The 22,129-nt window shown below is 42.1% G+C and overlaps 1 protein-coding gene across 1 annotated transcript in view; it reads left to right on the top strand.

Annotated features, from left to right (window-relative positions):
* LOC140724424 (uncharacterized) overlaps positions 1-22,129 on the top strand; it is a 145,168-nt gene that overhangs the window by 101,674 nt on the left and 21,365 nt on the right. Inside the window, exons 8-9 of the mRNA XM_073038875.1 lie at positions 15,942-16,071; positions 21,359-21,465. Coding sequence (XP_072894976.1) covers positions 15,942-16,071; positions 21,359-21,465 — 237 coding nt within the window. The remainder of the gene's footprint in view (positions 1-15,941; positions 16,072-21,358; positions 21,466-22,129) is intronic.

Here is a 22,129-nt window from a genome sequence, read left to right as displayed (position 1 = left end):
AATCACAGCGTGTACTGGAGGGACTTGCAGCCCAAGGCAGAGAGACCTACGTCACGGACTAGAACATGCCAGAGAAATGCAGCAGACAAGCTGAAGAGGTTTACCCCACAGGTCAGATGCAACTTTTTGTGCACCAAGCAATTATGGTCAAAGGAATGCACAGTGCGATCTATCATCACAGCAGACTATGAAAACAGAAAGGCTGAGCATTGGCATCTTTGGTCAGGCCACTGAATGTAAACATTAGGATGTTACGTTCCAAATCATAAACACAAGAGATTATCCAGATAACAACACACACAAAATGCTGGTGGAACACAGCAGGCCAGGCAGCATCTATAGGGAGAAGCACTGTTGACGTTATCCAGATGCTGGAAATCCAGAGCAACACAAATGAAATGCTGGCAGAGCTCAGTAGGTCAGGCATCATCTATGGCAATGAATAAACAGTCAATGTTTCAGGCAGAGACCCTTCCTGACGAAGGACCTCAACCTGAAACATTGACTGTTTACTCATTTCCAGAGATGCTGCCCAACCTGCTGAGTTCCTCCGGCATTTTATATGTTATGTTGTAGTTGCACAAGATACTGGTGAGACTGCATTTGGAATACTGTGCCCCAGTTTGGTCACTCTGTTACAGGGAAGTGGCCATTAAGCGAGAAGGAGTGTAGAGGAGAATTACAGGGTTATAACTTGGACATAGAAGACCAGCAGGTTGGGACTTTGTTCATTGGAGTGCAGGAGAATGATTTTTATAAAGGTGCATAAAATCTTGAGGGCCATAGATAGGATCAATCAGCATTGTCTTTTCCCAGGGTTGGGGAATTGAGAACCAGAGGGCATAGGTTTAAGGTGAGATGGGAGAGATTTACTAAGAACCTGATGGTCAACTTTTTCTGTATATCAGCTGAGCTGCCAGAGGAAGTCATTGAAACAGATTTATCAACATCATTTAAAAGGAACATGGACACAAAAGGTCCAGAAGGATATGGGGACAAAAACAGGCAATTGGGACTAGCTCAGATCGGAATCTTGGTCGGCAAGGACCATTTGGGTTGAGGAGTTGTTTCCATGCTGTGATTCAAAGACTCACTCACCCTGTGGCTGAGACATCTCAAATTCAACTAGATGATTGCTTTCAGTTCACCTGTTATGTTTAAAGGATGATATTTCATTTAGTTTAACTAAATAATTTATCTTCAGAGCACTTTAAAAAAAGATGTAATTCCAAGTGATTTACAATGTGATAAAGTTCAAGCATAAAAATAAAAGGCAAATTATGTTACTTAAAAGCAAAGTTGAATAAATAAGTTTTGACCTGGCATTTGAAAGCATTATCTGAGTCTGCATCCCTTATGGTTTGAGTTATCGAGTTTTACAATTTAGAAGCATAATTTAAAAAAGCTGACGTGTCAATTATCTTTTGTGGAAGATTATTTAAATTTAAGAGACCAGTGGAAGAAGACCTGAGAGCTCAAGCAGGATTATAAAATGAAAGCGATTCTGTGATGTACTCCAGCCCCAGACCATTGAGAGCTTTAAAAACAAATAAGAGAAATTTAAAATCAATTCCTAAAGATAAAGGAAGCCAAGGCAGCATAGTTAAAATGGGAGTGACAAGCTCCCTCATCCTGGTTTAAGTTAAAAATCTAGCAGTGGCATTCTGAATGAGATAAAGTTTGTCAATAGGTCGCTTTGAAGACCAGTAAAATATGTGTTGTAGTCTATTTGTGAATTAGTTTTTCAACATCATTACATGACAGAAACAGACACACTGTACCTTTGCATTATTTCTTACGTGTAGAAATGCTGCTCTGGTCACTTCCTTAATGTGGAGTTTAAAATTCAAATCTGAATCAAGGATAGTTACTTCTGATTTTACATGAGGAGCCAAGTTCCCAAGTTTATCAAGAAGTATATCTGTTTTGGCTATGGGACCAACCAAAGTTTTATCTCATTTCAGTTTTATCTTCATTTAGTTTTAGGAAATTATTGCTCATGCATTGGTTTATTGCAGCCATACCAGAAATCAGAGAATTCCAGTGACTAGTGGTGTGCCTCAGGGATCTGTACTGGGTCCAATGTTGTTTGTCATATAAATTAATGATCTGGATGATGGGGTGGTAAATTGGATTAGTAAGTATGCAGACGATACTAAGATAGGTGGAGTTGTGGATAATGAAGTAGGTTTTCAAAGCTTGCAGAGAGATTTAGGCAAATTAGAAGAGTGGACTGAAAGATGGCAGATGGTGTTTAATGCTGATAAATGTGAGGTGCTACATTTTGGTAGGACTAATCAAAATAGGACATACATAGTAAATGGTAGGGCATTGAAGAATGCAGTAGAATAGAGTGATCTAGGAATAATGGTGCATAGTTCCCTGAAGGTGGAATCTTGTGAATAGGGTGGTGAAGAAAGCTTTTGGTATGCTGGCCTTTATAAATCAGAGCATTGAGTATAGGAGTTGGGATGTAATGTTAAAATTGTACAAGGCATTGGTAAAGCCAAATTTGGAGTATTGTATATGGTTCTGGTCACCGAATTATAGAAAAGATGTCAACAAAATAGAGAGAGTACAGAAGAGATTTACTAGAATGTTAGCTGGGTTTCATCACCTGAGTTACAGAGAAAGGTTGAACAAGTTAGGTCTTTATTCTTTGGAGCATAGAAGGTTGAGGGGGGACTTGATAGAGGTATTTAAAATTATGAGGGGGATAGATAGAGTTGACGTTGATAGGCTTTTTCCATTGAGAGTAGGGGAGATTCAAACAAAAGGACATGAGTTGAGAATTAGGGGGCAAAAGTTTAGGGGTAACACAAGGGGGAATTTCCTTACTCAGAGAGTGGTAGCTGTGTGGAATGAGCTTCCAATAGAAGTGGTAGAGGCAGGTTCAATATTGTCATTTAAAGTAAAATTGGATAGGTATATGGACAGGAAAGGAATGGAGGGTTATGGGCTGAGCACAGGTCAGTGGGACTAGCTGAGAGTAAGCGTTCAGCACAGACTAGAAGGGCCGAGATGGCCTGTTTCTGTGCTGTAATTGTTATATGGTTATATGGTTATAAAATATGGTGTAACACAAACAGCAGTCCTGCCAAAGGGTTTCGGCCCGAAACGTCAACTATTCTTTTTGCTGTAGATGCTGCCTAGCCTGCTGAGTTCCTTCAGCACTTTGTGTGTGTTACTCGGATTGCCAGCAACTGCAGATTTCCTCTTGTTTGAAGATAGGGTGTTATCATCATCAGGCTTGACCAAGATAGACAACTGTGTGTCATCTGCATTACTGTGGAGATCAAGTTTATGCTCTTTAATGATGTCTCCTAAGGAGAAGCATTTTTAAGGAAAAGAGTAAGGGACCAAGGCAGCTTCCCTGAGCAACACCAAAAGGGACATTGTGTCTCTTAGTAAAATGATCTTCAAGACAGACAAAAAAAATTCTTTCTGAGATATATGAACAGAACCAATTAAAGGCACTATCAGAGAGGCCAATCCAGTTCTCAAGGTGATCTCAAAGAGTGTTGTGGTCGATTGTGTTAAAGGCAACACTTAGATCTAGAAGAACTAGAACTGAGACTCTGTTTGCATCAGTGCTGGGCTGAGGGTCACAGATAATTTTGGTCAGAGCCATCTCAGTGCTGTGATTTGCTCTATAACCTGACTGAAACTTTTGAAGAATATTGTTCTCATTCAGAAAGTTGTTGCACTGGTTGAAAATGGCTTCCTCAAGATTCTTGCCCAGGAAGGGAAGACTTGATATAGGCCTATAGTTAGCTGGTACCCTCATTATCAAGGTTTGGCTTTTTGGGTGGGGGATTGACAGCTGCAATTTTGAAAGCCTCTGGAAGAACTCCAGATGTGTTTAAAGATCACCCGGACAGGAACCAATGCACATATCAAAGCAGACCAGATAGGAATAATTGGATTTTAAACTACTGTTAAAGAATGTGAAAGCAGAATTAGGCAGGCTGTAACTTGAAGGATCATTTCCATCTGTTTTCTGCTAACAGCACAATGAGACATGAGGTATTAGGTTTGCAAGTAGTTTGGCAAACTAATCTAGCATTAGTTCTGGGCACAAATGTATACTTTAGTTCGGCAAGCTCCATGTGAGCTAAATTTGCAGTCAAAATTCTCTTGGTCAATTGCTGGGATGTGGAAAATCTCTGGAATGCATTTTCAAGACACACTGATTGAGCTGTATCTGCCTTTGATTACTTTTAAGGAGGTATTTGAATAAACGTCTGTTCAGAGCAACATTTAAATGATGGAATGCCATAGAAGATCACTGAGTCCATCCAAAACCCAGCTATTATCATAGCCAAAGGCAAATGCGTTCATCTCATGATGTGATTATGCCATTACCTGGAGATTACTGTCACCAACATCTGTGAACAAATGCTTAACACATTTGTTTGAAAGATTCTGCCTGATATTTTAGCTAGGGGGGCTTAACTATTGAACTGTGACATGAAATAGGAATGTGTTTGGCATTCATCAATCAATTTCACTGTCATTTCTAGGTTTTCATAAAGAACTGACTTATCGTTATCATAAAATTTCAGTATAGCTACACTATTTTCCATAACGTTGTGTTTTTAATATTTCAATAATATTTGAGTAATCGTGTGTGTGTATATATATATATATATATATATATATATATATATATATATATATATATATATATATATTGTTTAAGCATTCTTGGGCACCTCGCTCCAAGTAAAGACTGTTACAAGAATCACCCCTTGAAATATTGATCTGTGAGATACAGAGAGTCTGTATTTACCAACAAGTAATGTTTATTGTCTCAACTAAAAGTCATGTGGGTTCACTAACTAACTACCTATGTGCACCCCACTAGAATCCCTGACCCTCCATGAACAGAAAAGTTATTACCCAGGAAAGGAGTTTACATTGGCCGGGCATTCTTCATGGTTCCAATCTCCGCGTGTCTGTGAGGTCCTCCTTATCTGTGAGTCGGCCTCTGGTTGCTGGAGAGTTTTCGCCCCTGTGTATTTGGGGCATCTGACTCTTCTAGTGTTCCTCATCAGGATGAACCAGTGGATCTCCATCCCATTGGCTCAAGGTCACCTGACTTACCTTGATCACCTTCTTACTGGTTCTAGTCCAGGGTTACAACCAACATTGTTTCATGTTTCTGCCCACCCCAGCCTTGTGTGTTTGTGTCTTTCAGCTCTGACTGTCCAAACCAGTTAAATGAGGTGACCCAGACCTAGTCTAGCCAGATTACAGATTGCTCCTTTGGCAGGTCTGGCATTTTAAATAATAAAGCAGCTACTCATCTGAGAATGGTCATTACCTGAAGTTCCTTGTGTCCACATTCAATTGCTCTGATTAGATTGTCCCAGGACAAGAGTCAGTTCAGAGTCCACAAAATGCGGGGGAACAAAGACAATTGGTTTGTCTGCTTCCCCAGTCCTTGATCCATCAAATCCACTAATTGTAAACTGTAGTTTCTTCTGGCCGAAAAGACGAAGCCAGATCTGCGTTCCCAGACTTTCAGACAAATTCCTTTGAATTAGTTTAATGTTTTGAAGTTACAAAGCATTACACTTAACACTGTGAATCCCTGAATAAATCCACTCTAAATGTGTATGTAAAAGCAACCAGACCATAAAAAGCTTTGTTCTCACCAAAATGTAAATAACACCTCCTACAAGCATAATATCACAAAGGCCCCTAATGTTCTATCACCCACCTCACAACTGTTTTAAGATGTATTGAAATTACCCTCACTTCAAGAGTAAATGTCATAATTCTGTCTCCAAGCATTTGACTAACTATGAAATGATGGAAGAAAGTCCTTTAGGTTACCTCGCCATTGTATTCCAAACTATTGGCTTGAAACTTGCAGGGAATTGTCAAGGATTCCAGGGGAATTACTGGCATTTGATCTAATAGTGCCAGCATTCTTTTAGACTCTCGCACAGATGAGGAAACCCTGAACTTGTTAATGAGTCATTCCGGTCAAGATGGTGCCTGTGTACAATACTCCTTTGGTTGACATCTTCTGGATAGATCAGGAAACCATCTTTTTCACATCTTTTATTTTACATTTGTTTCTCATCTTGAATATGATTCTAGAAGTCGGTCCCTGTATTTTGCTGTTTGGAGATTGTTTGGGTGCTTCAGCCTTCTGGCCTCGAGGTTCACTCAGGCTGCCTCTGCCTCTCGGAATCCTCGATTACAGAGCGCTGAAGCACCCAAACAATCTCCAAACAAGATGGCACACAAGCCGATGTTTCACCCCATTTCACCAATTGGAGCTTCCATTGCTCACTGATTAAAGTGTCGAGGGCAATTGAAACATAAAGGCGAGTGCGGAATCTGGAGATCATTTGGGTGTTCCAGTGCTCGGCAGTCTCCGAGAGGATTCCGTGAGGCAGAGGCAACATGCGTGAACCTTGTAGCAGGCAGACGGCAGGATGAGGGGCAAACCGCTGTTTGGCTCCATTTCGCCGATAAAAGCGACAAGGGAGATTAAAGCATCGAAGCGAGTGTGGAGGGTGAGCGCTGACTGCTTGCCTTTTGATTGGTTGCTCTGTACCGGAGAGGTACTGCCGCTGCATCCCAAGAGTGTTGCCCAGGTTTTTTCTGCATATTGGATGTGGACTTGGACTATAGACTCTCTTTTGCAGTCTTATAATTTTACATCCTATGCTTTTTCGCCTGATCTTCTCAGTTCTGTTTTTTGTGCGGGGAGGGTAATCGATGTGCCTGATCCATTTTGTTCATTTTTTTTTGTGCAGGAAGAGGGATTTAGGGGTCAATGTGCCTGATCCGTTTTTTGGGGGGTTTTTTTTGTGCAGGAAGAGGGATTTAGGGGTCAATATGCCTGATCTATTTTGAGTGGGAAGAGAGATTTGGGGGTCAGTGTGCCTGATCCATTTTGTTTGGGTTTTTTTTGTGTGGGAGGTGGGATTTGCCCTGATGATTGCCCTGCCTTTCTTTCCTTTCTTGTTTTCATGGCTACCCGGAGGCAGAATCGAGGAATTTCAGAGTTGCTTACTTCGATAATAAATGAGCCTCTGAACTTTGAGTTTCACTTTCTTTTGATGCTGCCTGATCTGCTGATTTTTTCCAGCACTAAATGTTTTTATTTCACACTGTGGTAATATTTTCGAATCCACATTTCAGTGGCTTTGAGCTCTGAAGTTGATTTCCAGTCTGTTGGCGAGGTATCTGTCAGGTGGATACTATATTCCCTGAACATTGAACTAGCCAAATAGACCTTTCTGCTCCTGTAAGGCTCTGTGCTCCATCTTGGGCCACTGCCTATGAGAAAAGCGATTTGCGGCAGTTCACAGGACCTTGTAAAGCTTACAATGTAAGCCGATCTTTCAGATCAGAGGAAAACATGGAAACAAATAACTACCAAAGACAGATGAACTTGAGGAAATAATAAATAAGAAGCAAGAGAAAATAAATGTCCTGCAAATAGTTGGTGTTTACTTTTAATATAGTTTAATCTGCATGCTTTTGGAAGGAGCCGGCTGCACGGAAGTCTAATTGTGAGTTTGAAGATCGTCATGCACGCTTCTATACATTTCACTATCAAGTAAGAGGACCTGCTGAGTTCCTCCAGCACTTTGTGTGTGTTCTTCAAGATTTCCAACATCTGCAGAATCTCCTGTGTGTATCACTATCAAGTCATGAGTCTGGAAAGCCCCGGGAATGAACTTTACTCTGGGGCTCATGTGTGGAGGCAATCCAGCACTTCTGGGTAACCCTGTGTTGCTCCTTCCTTTCTCTGGTTTTCAGCAAAGTTATTGATGATGTTACTCAAATGTATTATATACTCAGTGGCCCCTTTATTAGGTACACCTGCTCATTAATGCAAATATCTAATCAGTCAATCATACGGCAGCAACTCAATGCATAAAAACATGCAGACATGGTCAAGAGGTTCAGTTGCTGTTTAGACCAAACATCAGAATGGGGAAGAAATGTGATCTAAGTGACTTTGACTGTGGGATGATTGTTGGTGCCAGACAGGATGGTTTGAGTACCTTAGAAACTGGGATGTTCCAGAGTTTGCAAAGAATGGCACGAAAATCAAAAAACATCCAGTGAGCGGCAGTTCTATGAGTGGAAATGCCTTGTTAACGAGAGAGGTCGGAGGAGAATGGTCAGACTGGTTCAAGCTGACAGGAACTCAAATAATCAGGCATTACAGCAGTGGTGTGCAAAAGAGCATCTCTGAATGTACAACACGTCAAACCTTGAAGTGGATAGGGTACAGCAGCAGAAGATCATGAACGTACACTCAGTGGCCACTTTATTATGTATAGGTGGTACTGTTGAACAAGTTTGTCTTATCCTTTAACTTTCTAAACTTCTCTTCACCAGAATCTCTTTTCTCCCAGTCCCTGTCCTCCAACCATTTAGTTTGAAATCTTATCTACAGTATTAATTATTAGGTGTAGAAAGAATCTCTTCCCAGCCCATTTCCACTGAAGCACAATGAAAGATCTTTCTCTTACACCAGTTCACCTGGGGCCTTAAAACAACAATTATTCCTTTTAAGCAAAATTAAACACCCTGTCCTGCTTTCCTGAGAAACATTCAACTTGAATTAATAGATTTACAAATTGAACAAATTTAACATAAGGTTAAGAGTATTAAGCAGATGCCATTTCAGTGGATCTTCACTTAACCCATTGAACATGCGGACAGCAAAGAAACATACATCAAGGTGCTCTTTATTGACTGCGGCTCGGCATTCAATATTACCTTCCCCACAAAACTAATCATCTTATCTCTTTCACCAATCAACTTCCCAGCCCTTTACTTCATACCCTGTCTCTCTCCCGGTCTCACCTATCACCTGCCTCCTTGTACTTCTTCCTTGCCTCCCCCACCTTCTTAGTCTGATGCCTTTCTCCTTCCTTTCCAGTCTTGATGGAGGGTCTCGGCCCGAAACATTCACTGTTTACTCTTTTCCATAGGTGCTGCTTGACCTGCTGACTTCCTCCATCATTTGTGTGTGTTGCTTTGGATTTCCAGCACCTGCAGATTTTCTTGTGTTTGCAAATCTAATCAATAAGCTTCAAGACCTTGGCCTCAATGCCTTCTTGTGCAATTGGATCCTTGATTTCCTCGCTCGCAGACCCCAGTCAGTTTGGATTGGCAACAACATCTCCTCCACAATCTCCATCAGCACAGGTGCACCACAAGGCTGTCTGCTTAGATCCCTGCTCTGCTCACTGTACGCTTTTGACTGTGAGACTTAATACTGCCCCAATGTCATATACAAGTTTGCTGATAACACCACTGTTATTGGCCAAGTTAGCATATAGGAGGGAGATTGAAAATCTAGCTGAGTGGTGCCACAACAACAGCTTCTCACTCAATGTCAGCAAGTCCAAAGAGCTGATTATTGACTTCAGGAGGAGGAAACCAGAGGTCCATGACCCAGTCCTCATCAGGGGATCGGAGGTGGAGACAGTCAGCAACTTTAAATTCTTCGGTGTTATTTCAGCATGTAAGTGCAATTGCGAAGAAGGTACGGCAGTGCCTGTACTTTAGAAGATTGTGAAGATTCAGCATGACATCTAAAACTATGACAAATTTCTATCGATGTATGTTACAGAAAATCCTACAGAAAATAGTGGACACAGCCCACTCCATCATGGGGCACATCTACACAAAGCGTTGTCGCAGGGAAGCAGCATCCATCATCAGGAACCTCACCACCCAGGTCATGCTCTCTTCTCACTAGTACCATCAGGAAGAAGGTACAGGAGCCTCAGGACCCACAACACAACGTTCTGCAACAGTTATTACCCCTCGGCCATCAGGCTGTTGAACCAGAAGGGACAACTTCACTTGCCCCATCACTGAACTGTTCACACAACTTATGCATTCACTTTCAAGCACTCTTGATCTCATGTTCTCAATATTTATTACTGTTTTATTTATTTATTTTTTTTCTTTTTTTTATTTGCACAGTTTGCTGTCTTATGCACATTAGTTGTTGGTCCATCTGTTAGGTGTGGTCTTTCATTGATACTTTAATGTTTCTTGGATCTCCTGAGTATGCCCACAAGAAAACGGAGCTCAGGGTTGTATATGGTGACATACTGTATATGTACATTGATAATAAACTTAATTGAACTTATTAACAGTGTTGATGATCAAAGTTTAAGTTCCAATTCTAGATTAATTGTCATTCCGTCACTCACATGAATATATCCGAACGCAACAGCGTTCCTCTGGAGCCAAGGTGCAAGACACAACCAACAGTCGCACACAACACACGGTACATATAGAACATATACTGTAATCTTGATAGCAGAAAAACATATAGTTACAAACAAATATTATAAAAGGTGGTAATATAGCCCAAGACCCTGAGTGTCATGGTCTGTAGGTTGATAGGGTATGGACCTTGTCCCGGAGCCATGCTTCTGCATGGACATAATGCAGCAATCCCTCTTATCGTGTAGTGCAGCCACAGATGAAGGCAATCCAGCTGTCCAGCCTCCAAACCAGCGCAGAATCCAGCAGCACACAGTCAGCTCCTGCGTCTCCTTCCTTGGCGGCCACAACGGGTGACCCCGAGGCACGGAGGAGCACCTGTTCCACGCCACAACCGAGATCACTCAGCTCCCCGCTGTTGGTCTCACCAATGAACCAGTGAATTGGACTCACGGTATTCTACATTACCAATGTCCAGTAGAGTCTTGTGATCACAACCAAGGTGTCCCGCACTATCTGTTGGATTGCACACGGCCACAAATGCCTTTCTCCCTGGGTGGCTGAAGTAGGCTGCAACACAGTGCGTGATAAATCTGATCCCCCAATATCTAGCAACTCACTAGTGAGGCAGAGGGATCTTGGGGTCCAAGTTCATAGCTCCCTGAAAGTTGCTACACAGTTTGATATTATGGTTAAGAAGGCATATGGCATTTTTGACTTTATTAGTTGAGGCACTAAGTTCAAAAGTTAGGAAGTTATGTTGCAGCTTTATCAAACTCTACTTAGGCCACATCTGGAGTATGCATACAGAACTGGTCACCCCACTTTAGGAAGGATGTCCAGTCTTTGGAGAGTGTGCAGAAGAAGTTTACCGGGATGTGGCCTGGATTAGAGGACATGAGCTGTTACAGGAGCTTGGACAAAGCTGTATTGTTTTCTCTGAAGCAGCAGAGGCTGAGAGGTTTAGAAGAGTATGAGAGGCCCCCTCTGAATGCACTACCCTCCACTCTCTGCACCAATCACAATCTTACCATCAAACCCACAGACAAAAGGGGAGCTGTTGTAGTTTACCTCACTGAGGGCACAAGGAAACTCTGTGACACCTCCTCTTACTTACACCTTGAAAAGAACCCCACTGTGAACCATCAGAAAATTGTCTCTAACACCATCACTGACCTCATCAACTCTGGACAACTCCCATCTATTACAACCTAACTCCTAGTTCTCTTATCTCACACTGCTCGTTTCTACCTCCTATCCAAGATCCACAAAGCTGACTCACCAAGTAGGCCATTTGTTTCTGCCTGCTCCTGCCTCACTGAACTCCCTTCAATCCCTTCCCTACATCCATGCCACTTCACATGCTTTTGAACTTCTCTGCAATTTTCAGTTCCCTTACCCTGACCAGCTTATTTTCACCATGGATGTCCAGTCCCTATACACTTCTGTCGCTCATCAAGAAGGCCTTAAATCTCTCTGCTCCTTTCTCAACAAAAGACTAAACCTGTTCCCATCCACCACCAGCCTCCCCTGTGGCAAAACTGAACTGGTTTTCACCCTCAACAATTTCTTATTCAGCTCCTCTCAAGGTGCTTTCTCCAAACTCAAGGGGTAGCCATGGGCCCCAGCCATGCTACCTTTCATTGGCCACAGTCCATGTTCCAAGCTTTCCCTGGTAATGCTTCCCAACAATCTCTGTGCTACATTGACGACTGTGTTGCTGCTGCTTTATGCACCCATGAGAAGCTTTTCAGTTTCCTCAACTTTGCCTCCAATTTCCACCCTGCCCTTAAATTCATTTGGTCCATTTCTGACACCTCCCTTCCCTTTCTTCATCTCTCTGTCTCCATCTTTGGAGATAAACTGTCTACTGACATCTTTTATAAACCTACTGATTCCCATGGCTATCTTGACTATACCTCTTCCTATCCCATCTCTTGTAAAAATGTTACTCCTTTTCACATTTCCCTCATCTATGCCACATTTTTTCCCAGGGTGGGGCTTTCCTTTCCAGGACATCAGAGATGTCTTTCTTCAAAGAACAGGATTTCACTTCCTCCAGCATGCTCACCTGCATCTGCTCCATTTCCTGGATAACTGCTCTCACCCCATCTTCCTGCTGCATTATCCGGTATAGAGTTCCTGTCGTCTTCTCCTACCACTACCTGAGCCTCCACATTCAACACATCATTCTCCACAACCTCTGCCATCTTCAGTGGAATCCTACTACCAAATACATCCTTATCTCTCCTCCACTTCCCACAGGGCTCACACCCTCCTTACTATTCTCCCTCCTGGTACGTATCCCTGAAGTGTCAGAAATGCTACACCTGCCCATTCACCTCCTCCCTCACCTCCATTCAGAGCCCCAAACAGTCCTTTCAGGTGAGGCAATGCTTCACCCGTGAATCTGTTGGGGTCGTCTACTGTATAAAGTGCTGTCTACATAAATGAGAACCTGACGTGGATGGAGGGATGGCTTTGTCAAGTACTTCTGCTCCATCAACAAAAAGCAGAATTTGCCATTGTCCAGCCATTTTAATTCCTAACCCCATCCCCATTCCAACATGTCCATCGATGGCCTCCTCTTCTGCCACAATGAGGCTACTCTCAGGCTGGAGGAGCAACACCTCATATTCCATCTCGGTAGTCTCCAAACTTGATGTCATGAACATCGATTTATCCTTCTGATAATATTTTTATTCTCTCCCCATTCCTTCTTCTATTCCCCACTCTGGCCTCTCACCTCTTCTCCTCACCAGCCTCCTCCTGGTGCCTCTCCTTCTTTTCTTTCTCCTATGGTTACCTCTCCAATTAGATTCATTCCTCTCCACCCCTTTTCCTTTCCCACTCACCTGGCTTCACCTATCACCTTCTAGCTAGTCCTCCTTCACCTACCCCCACCCTTTTTTATTCTGGCACCTTCCCTCTTCCTTTCCTGTCCTGAAGAATAGCCTCCACTCCAAACTTCAACTGGGATTTTGTTTTTCATTTCCCTAGATGCTACCTGACCTCCTAAGTTCCTCCAGCATTTTGTGTGTGTTGCTCTAACTTGATGACTATTTCCAGCAAGTGACCACATTAATTGGTATGCAGCTGTTGGAATGGTCTGGCTAACCACTTCCTCATGAGGTGCCTTGTTTTTTGTGTTTAATGCTACAGACGTATTGTTTCTCCACTGGCTAGAAACTCTATACTTTTGTCACTGCCAACCAAGCAACCAAATCGTCTCTTATTAAAACTGCTTGGCAGATTTTATATTTTGAAACATCAGTCCAGGGGTAACAATCTGAAGAAACATGGGGGTGAAAAATTCTTCTCAACATTGAGAGTTCAGGCACAGTATAGGAAAGATTGCATATTGTACTCTGCTTCCGAGGCTTAATTGGAACTGGAATTCAGGAGCAGAATACAACACATACATCCACCCATGTCACAGGTACAGATACTTTCCTAACTCATGGTTTCTGGATTAGCCAATCATTTGTGGATAAACCTTAATGTAAGGGAAAAGCACACTGTGTGTAATCCAAGTTGAAACAATTTGTAATTTAGTCCCGGGGGAGCTATGTTTATTTGGGTAAAGGAGATGGCGTACTTTGAGGGGAAGGTGGTCGTGAAGATGTTTGAATGAATAGATCTCCCCCATTGTTTAACATGATAGCAACAACAAAATCATTACTAATTCCAAAGCATACCAGGGTTAGGAAATTGGGAAATAAATTTTAAAAGAGTTGATTCCTTACTGTTTCTTAATACTTTGAAAACGACAACAATGATTGAAAAGACCACAAACCTTGGGGTTGGAAAGAACTGTTGAAATAGCAGATGTGCAAATTAAATTCAAACAGTTGCAACTCATCAACGATGCTAGTGGGCACTCATTGGTGAAAGAATGCAGGGAAAGGCAAATTCTACAATCGCAATATCATGTTATAGATCATTAAAAATGCTTTCGCTTTGAAAATTAAATTTTTAAGATGTAATTCTTGTGTTAAATGAGATATTATGAAAGCTGTTCTTTGTAGCATATTGCAACAAGAATACAATGGGAGCCACAGAACCAAGCTGTAAAACTGCAAGAGTATAAAATGTCCATGCAAAAATTACAGTAATCAATCAAAAGTACTTGGCCAGAAAGAGCAAGGGTGGGTCATTTGGTCACTGTTCTGCTCCATCATTAAACATATTCAAGGCTGATCTTCCATCTCAATACCAAATTCCCTCTTACCCCTTCTTTTCTGCTCAGCTGCCCATTACTTCCCTCTGGTGCCTCTCCTCTTACTCTTTCACCCACGGTCCACTCTCCTACAAGCAACAACTCATTTTCCAAACTGAAAGCATGAATTTCTCTAACTTCCAGTAATTTCTCCTCTTTTCTCTCCTCATTCTGGCTCCCCTCCTCACCCTCTTCCTCACTAGCCCAACCCCTCCTACTGGTGCCCCTCTTCCTCCCCTTTCCCTCATCGTCTACTCTCCTCTCCTATCAGATTCCTTCATCTTCAGCCCTTTACCTCTTCCACCTATCACATGCCAGCTTGTACTCCTTTCCCTCCCCAACACCCTATTCTGACTTCTTCCCACTTCCTTTCCAGTCCTGATGAAGGGTCTCAGCCTGTAAAGTCGACTGTTTATTCCTCTCCATGGATGCTGCCTGACTAGCTGAGTTCCTCCAGCATTTGGGGTGTTCTGCTCTGGATTTCCAGCATCTGCTGAATGCCTTGTGTTCAGATTCCTGCAAACTCCCCTTACCCTACCTTTGATAACTTATCTGTCCAGAAATCTATATCTATCTACAGAAATCAATAGAGCTTCATTAATATATTCAGGGGCATTCAGTTGTAGAGAACTTCTCAGTTTTACAGCCTTCTGAATGAACTAATTTCCCCTCATCCCCGTCCTGTGTCCTGAGAATGTGTTCCTTTGATTTAAACTCCCAGCCAGGAAAAAATTCCTCCTTGAATCCAGTCTGTCTAGCTCTGTCAGCATTTTATATGTTTCAAAAGATTTCCTCTTATTCCTCTAATCTCAAAGTACAACATCCATAGATGGCCTACCCTTTCCTTGTCGGATAGATCTGCCATCAGTCTGGGAACCTTTGCTGCACTGCTTCTAAGGCATGTATATATCCTTCCTTAGGTGAGGAAACCAAAAGAATGCACACAATAGTCCTCCTGAGGTCTCACCAAGGCTCTGTATCACTGTGGGAAGACATCCTTTCTTCTTTACTTAAAGCCACTTCCTATGAAGGTCCAATACAGAGCATAGAACACTACAGCACAGTAGGTTTCAGCCCACAGTGTTGTGCCAACATTTTAACCTTTTCTAATGTCAATATAACCCTTCCCTCCTACATAACTCTCCATTGTTCTATCATCCTTGTGCCCGTCTAAGAGTTTCATAAAGGTCCCTAATGTATCTCCCTTTATCATCACCTTAACAGGGCGTTCCACACAACCACCACTCTCTGTGTGAGGAAAAACTGACCTCTTACATCTCCCCTATAATTTTCTGTAATCCTTGCAGTGTCTGCATGTCCTTGAGGTTTGTCTGGTGTATTTCATCAATATATGGAAATCCATTATCCTAGAGACTTCATTCAAGGATAGCACAATGCCTGGTATGTTTTCTCAGGCATTGGATACAGTCTATAATATTAAAGATGCATGGATGATAATGCCCATCTTTGGTGTGTTTATCCCCAATGTTTGAAGGGAAGAAAAAGAAGGAGCTCCCACAGATTGGCCCCTGGTTATCTAAATTACACCTCGCAGATAATGGCATAGATGGAAGAGGGAACGAAGGCAAAATAGGTGCAATGACATTTGCTGAAACGTTATGCCAGTAAGTATCTTTAAGTGAGACTTGCATCTTGTCTGAACATAGATATATATATGTGGAAGTATTTACCATTTTAACTGTATGTCATAATGTTTACTATATCCAATATTTATCCCTCAAAATGTTGATCTTATTTATGCATATCAAATGGTCTCAAATGAAGATAAAAATTATTTTCACACTATTTAGTCTGTGTTTCAGATCTACTGTAATCTATTTCCTATTTTTTCAGCTAAATCACCTGTGATACCTTAGTTTCAGTTCTACTGCCTGTGGCGATCTACTTACAGGCTAACTTGGTTTCCTATTGCAGATTAATTGGCCTGTAGTTGCCCACTTACACAATAATTGCCCTGCGAATACTACTTTTCATGTTAGTTGGTTATACATAGATGAATTGGTTTTGATACCCTACCTTCAGATCTGCTCGACTGTAGTTCCCTACTTACAGGCTAGTTAGCTGTTCCTTTTCTCCCTTTAAGACCTACTGGCCTGCATTTTCATATTTACAGACCAAATAGTCTGTAGCTCCTTATTTTTTAACTAGCTAGTCTCTAGTTTCAACTTTAAGCTTAGTTTGTTCACGGGAACAGCACTTCAGGCAATTAATTCCTTGCTAACTATCAAGCACCCACCCACATTAATTCCATTTTGTTTGCCCCACATTCTCAATAACATCCCCAGTTACCACTCCCGAGAGACAAGCAGCAATTTACAATGGGTAGCCAGTCTACCCATGCAAAACACCCTTCCCTCCACTGGCTCCATCTACATTTCCTCTTTCCTTGGAAAAGTAGCCAATGTAATCGAGGACCTGTCCCATCCAAGTCATTTTCTCTCCTCCCCTCTCCAGTCAGGTGGTAGATAATGAAAGACCACACCACCAGCCTCTATCCTGCTGTAATCAGACTCTGAAACAGACCGCCAATATCATAAGATTTAACCCCTGATCTTCCAATCTTACTCGTCCTGGTCCTCACACACTATTTGTGTCCCAGCACTGCAGTTTCTGTGAAGCTGCTACATTATAGTCTGCAACACAAGATTCTGCAGTTGCTGGAAATCTTGAGAATCACACACAAAATCCTGGAGGAGGTCAGTAGGTCAGGCAGCATCTAAGCAGTCAGTGTTTTGGAACAAGCCTCTTCATCTATAGATGCTGCCTGATTTGCTGTGTTCTGCCAGCATTTTGTGTGTGTCACACTGTAGTCTGCATTCTGTTCTCCTTTTACATCTTTGATATGCTGTACCTGCGTAAGGCATGATCGTGATCTTGGTTATAAAAGTAATAAGTTCATGAGTAAATAAAGTTGGCACGTCCCCATCAACCCTTACCAATTTTTATTGGTGCATCCTGTCTGTACACATCACAGCTTAATATGACAACTGCTCTGCTCGTGACTGCAGGAGATTACACGGAGTTGTACGCACAGCACAGCACATCGCAGAAACCAGCCTCCCTTCCTGTCTATGCCTCTCACAGCCTCAGTAAAGCAGCCAGCGTAATCACCCTGGGTGTTCTCCCACTCAGCAGAAGATGCAACAGCCTGAAACCACACACCACCAATGTCAAGGACAGGTCCTGTCCCACTCTTTCAAGACTATTGAATGGTTTCCTAGTGCAATAAGATGGACTCTTGACCTGAACCTACATCATTGTGATCCTGCATTTTATTGCCTATTTTCACAATGTTTTCCCTGTAGCTTTGCTGAGCATCTACACTCCGTCCACCAGAACAGGTGGGATCTCCCAGTGGCCACCTATTTCAATTCCACTTCCCACTCCCATTCTGATATATCCATCCATTGCTTCACTCACTGTTGTGATGAGGCCACACTTCGGTTGGAGGAACAACACCTTATATTCCATTTGGGTAGCCTCCAACCTGATAGCATGAACATCGATTTCTCAAACTTCCAGTAAAGCCTCCCAAACCCCCTATCCCCCTTCACCATTTCCCATCCCCTTGTTCCTTTCTCATGTTATCTCCTTGCCCACCCATCTTCTCCCTCTGGTGCTCCCCTCCCCCGCCCCTATTTTTTCTTCCATGGCTTCTGTCTCTTTCACCAATCAACTTCCTTGCTCTTTGCTTTATCTCTGGCCCTTTAAGTTTCACCTATCACCTGGTGTTTCTCTCTCCCCTGCCCCCACCTTTCAAATACACTCCTCAGCTGTTATTCTCCAGTCCTGCTGAAGGGTTTTTGCCCAAAACGTCAACTTTTTTTTTCATAAATGCTGCCTGGCCTGCTGAGTTCCTTCAGCACTTTATGTGTGTTGCTTGGATCTCCAGCAGCTGCAGATTTTCTCTTGTTTGTTTTCTTTTCCTGTTAAGCTTTATTCTATTTATTATTGTTTTACCTTGTACTACCTCAATGCACTGTGTAATGAATTGATCTGTATGAAAGCTATGCAAGAGAATTTGTTCTTGTAACAATAATGAACCAGTTCCAATTCCAGAGGAAATTCATACAGTCACACAGAAAAGACAAGAACTGCACACTGACATTACCAGGGGTCAGGATTAAACTTGGATGGTTGGAACGAGGGAGATGCTGGTCTACCAGCTGCACCTTTATTGCCCCTCTACAGAGACTAACTGGCTTTTAATTCTCTTTCTTCAAGTTGTTTTCTCCTATTTTTAGGCTCACTGGCCAACAGTCCCCTCTTTTACTCTCTTATCAAATGCAAAGGTTTATCATAAACTGATGTTGAGCTGGATGTAGCAAAGCAATATCCTGCCTTATTGAAGACAGAAATGTTTATTTCATTCACTGTGTTTAGATTAAACTGGTAATATTGCATAATTTAACATCAAAATAATAAATAATGTTTAGTGTTATGTAAAACGTGCAGTGACCTCAAATACTCTAATGTCTGAATCACCGTCAAAACATATTTAACAGTGTGCAATAACTGTGTTGCATGCTAGATGCAGCTAACCTCAACACAGTAAGTTGGTTCTTTCAGAGGGAAACCAGACAATTTTGCTCCTCTTCATCTTATTAAAAGGAAGGATTATATAATTGGTACTGCAGGAGCTGAGAAGCAAATACTTTAGGATGCAGACTTTCAATGTCAAATCCACAGGACGTGTCTAGGGATTAGTCTGGGGAAGACTGTCTCTGGCATGGCGCCAAACGTGTGAAATCTGACGTGCAAAACCTCTTGTTTGTCTGGATGCTGTAACATCTGTTCCCCTGTTACAAATCAGTACCACGACATAACAGAAAGTACACCACATGCAATTAAACAATTTAGCTCTTTAATTCATAATTTGACTAAAGGGTTAGTAAAGAAAATCAAAAAGAAAAAGGCCCATTTTAATGAAACAGTTTAATGTGCTCATTGGAGCTCACAGTTTCCCTCGATTTCCACGGGCTTTTTCTGTTCCCGGCCCCACTGTCGGTCCACTCTGGCATGCTGTCTATGACCTCTCCTTCCTGGCATTTTCTCTCTTCATCTCTCGCTGAACAAAAGACCCAGATCACCTTATCCTCAGGCACACCAGAGAAAAACACTCCCTTCATTGGTCGGGGCACATTCCAACGCCCCCGTTATCTCCAGCCAGAGCCCAACCACTGCTGCTACAGAAAAACCCTTACATCAGCAGTGAAACCTTTCCCAGGGTGTTGCAGATGTAAAGAAAATGATTTTTTATTTTAAATTTTGGGAGAGCCAATGAGTCTGTCTTGTGGTTAAATAAAGTCCATGTGTGTTGAATTAAATCTGGATTATCTAACATAGAGCCTTTTAGCAATCAGATAAATGTTAATTCCTGCCGATTAACCATTCTGACAGTAAAAACTAACCATTTTGCAATCTTCATCCCATGGATTTTAATTATTGTCTTTTTTTAAATATTATTAAAAAATCTCTCATGAACTTTTCTCCTTTCTTCCTTTTTAACAATCCCTTAATTCAAAATAGCAATTTCCTTTGTCATCACTTCTGTGGAGGTTATCTTACCAGATAGACACTGGAGGCTCAAAGAAGTGTCTCACAATACTTCCTCAAGCAGCTCAGGGTGAGCCATAACCAGCATTGTTTGCATTCCATTTGATGAGTATGTTTTTAAATATCATTCTTTACGTCCTACTTTGTGGATTTGACATTTATTTGCTTCTCAGTTCTTGCAGTATTAATTTTGTAATCCTTCCATTTAATTGATTAAATGCTCTAACTGCTCACCCAGCACCAGATGTCTGATTTCCTAACTAAAATCTAAAGATTAGATTTATTTGTCGCATGTACACCAAAGCATTGAAACATGCAGTGAAATGCATCGTTTGTGCTCGGGGATGCCCGCAAGTGTTGCCCTGCTTCCAGCACCAGTATAGAATGGTCACAACTTATTAACCCTAACCCATACCTCTATAGATGTGTGGCGGAGAGAATATTGACTGGCTGCATCGCAGCCTGGTATGGGAACACCAATGCCCTTGAATGGAAAATCCTTCAAAAAGTAGTGGATACGGCCCAGTGCCAATGATTGAACACATCTATATGAAACGCTGTTGCAGGAAAGCAGCATCCATCATCAGGGACCACCACCACCACCCAGGCCATGCTCTCTTCTCGCTTCTGCCATCAGGAGTAAGGTACAGGATCCTCAGCACTTATACCACCAGGTTCAGGAAGTTATTACCCCTCAACCATCTTGAACCAAAGGGTATAATTTCAGTCAATTTCATGTGCCCCATCACTAACTTGTTCCTACAACCTGTGGACTCACTTTCAAGGATTCTTCATCTCCTGTTCTCCATATTTGTTGCTTTTTTTTTGTATTTGCAAAGTTAGTTTTCTTTTACCCACTGTTTGTCTGCCCTGTTGGGTGCAGTCTTTCATTGATTCTAATACGGTTATTGGCTTTACTGAGTATGCTCTCAAGAAAATGAATTTCAGGGTTGCATGTGGTGACATGTATGTACTTTAATAATAAGTTTACTTTGAACTTCGAATGTGGCAGGGAACTGGAGCACCCGGGGAATGCTCATGGGGTCATAGGGAGAACATACAAACTCCTTACGTACAGCTGTGGGAATCAAATCCCCATTGCTGATTGCTGGCACTGTAAAGCATTAGGCTAACCCACGCACAGTGTCTCCCACTGTGACATTATCACCTCAGGTGCTTTTGGTAACAGTTCGTAAAATATTGCGGCAATGAAGTAGAAATGAGTGTTCGTTGCTGCACCTATCACGTTAAAGACCTGTATTTATCACGTCCTTTTTTCCTGTAATATTTAGATATCCGGCATTTCTTTTTCTTCTTTGCCATATTTTCATACAGATTGATAAAGTTTTCAGACCATTTGACAGAACTGCATTTAGACGGTAACTCCTTGGGTGAGCTGTGTGGGAAACAGATACTCGATGCCTTAAGGGAAAGGAAAGAAGGTACTTCCAAAATTTAATTTGGTGCCTAATCAAATTATCTGCATGTTGGACTATTTTTTACATATACGTTTATGTACTTCCAGAGGCGGTTCATGAGAATGATTACGGGAATGAAAGTGTTAACATATGAGGAATGTCTGGTGTCTCTAGGCCTGTGCTCCCTGGAGTTAAGAGGAATGAGGGGGAATCTCACTGAAACCTATTGAATATTGAAAGGCTGAGATAGAGTGGACATAGAAGGGATGTTTCCTGTAGTGGGGGAATCTCAGACTTGATGCACCATCAATAACTCACTCTGAGACGTAAGAAGCGAGATATCGGCTTTTATTGACTGGAAGAATGAACAACACTACATCCTGGAGAATGAGGCCAGGCTCAGGCCTCAATCGCCTTTATACAGGGGTCTGTGGGAGGAGCCACAGGAGCAGTCCAGACAGGTATATGTAGTTCACCACAAGACTAGAGGACACAACCTCAGAATACTAGGACATGCCTTTAGAACAGAGATGAGGAGGTATTTCTTGAGCCAGAGGGTGGTGAATCTGTGAAATTCATTACCACAGACAGCTGTGGAAGCCAAGCCATTGGGTATATTTACAGCTGAGGATGATAGGTTCTTGATTAGTAAGGGTGTCAAAGGTTACAGGGAGAAGGCAGGAGAATG

This window comes from Hemitrygon akajei, chromosome 3 (genome assembly GCF_048418815.1).
Source record: "Hemitrygon akajei chromosome 3, sHemAka1.3, whole genome shotgun sequence".
Taxonomy (NCBI): Eukaryota; Metazoa; Chordata; class Chondrichthyes; order Myliobatiformes; family Dasyatidae; genus Hemitrygon; species Hemitrygon akajei.
The sequence above is the reverse complement of the archived record's forward strand: the minus strand, read 5'-3'. Positions and strand labels throughout refer to the sequence as shown.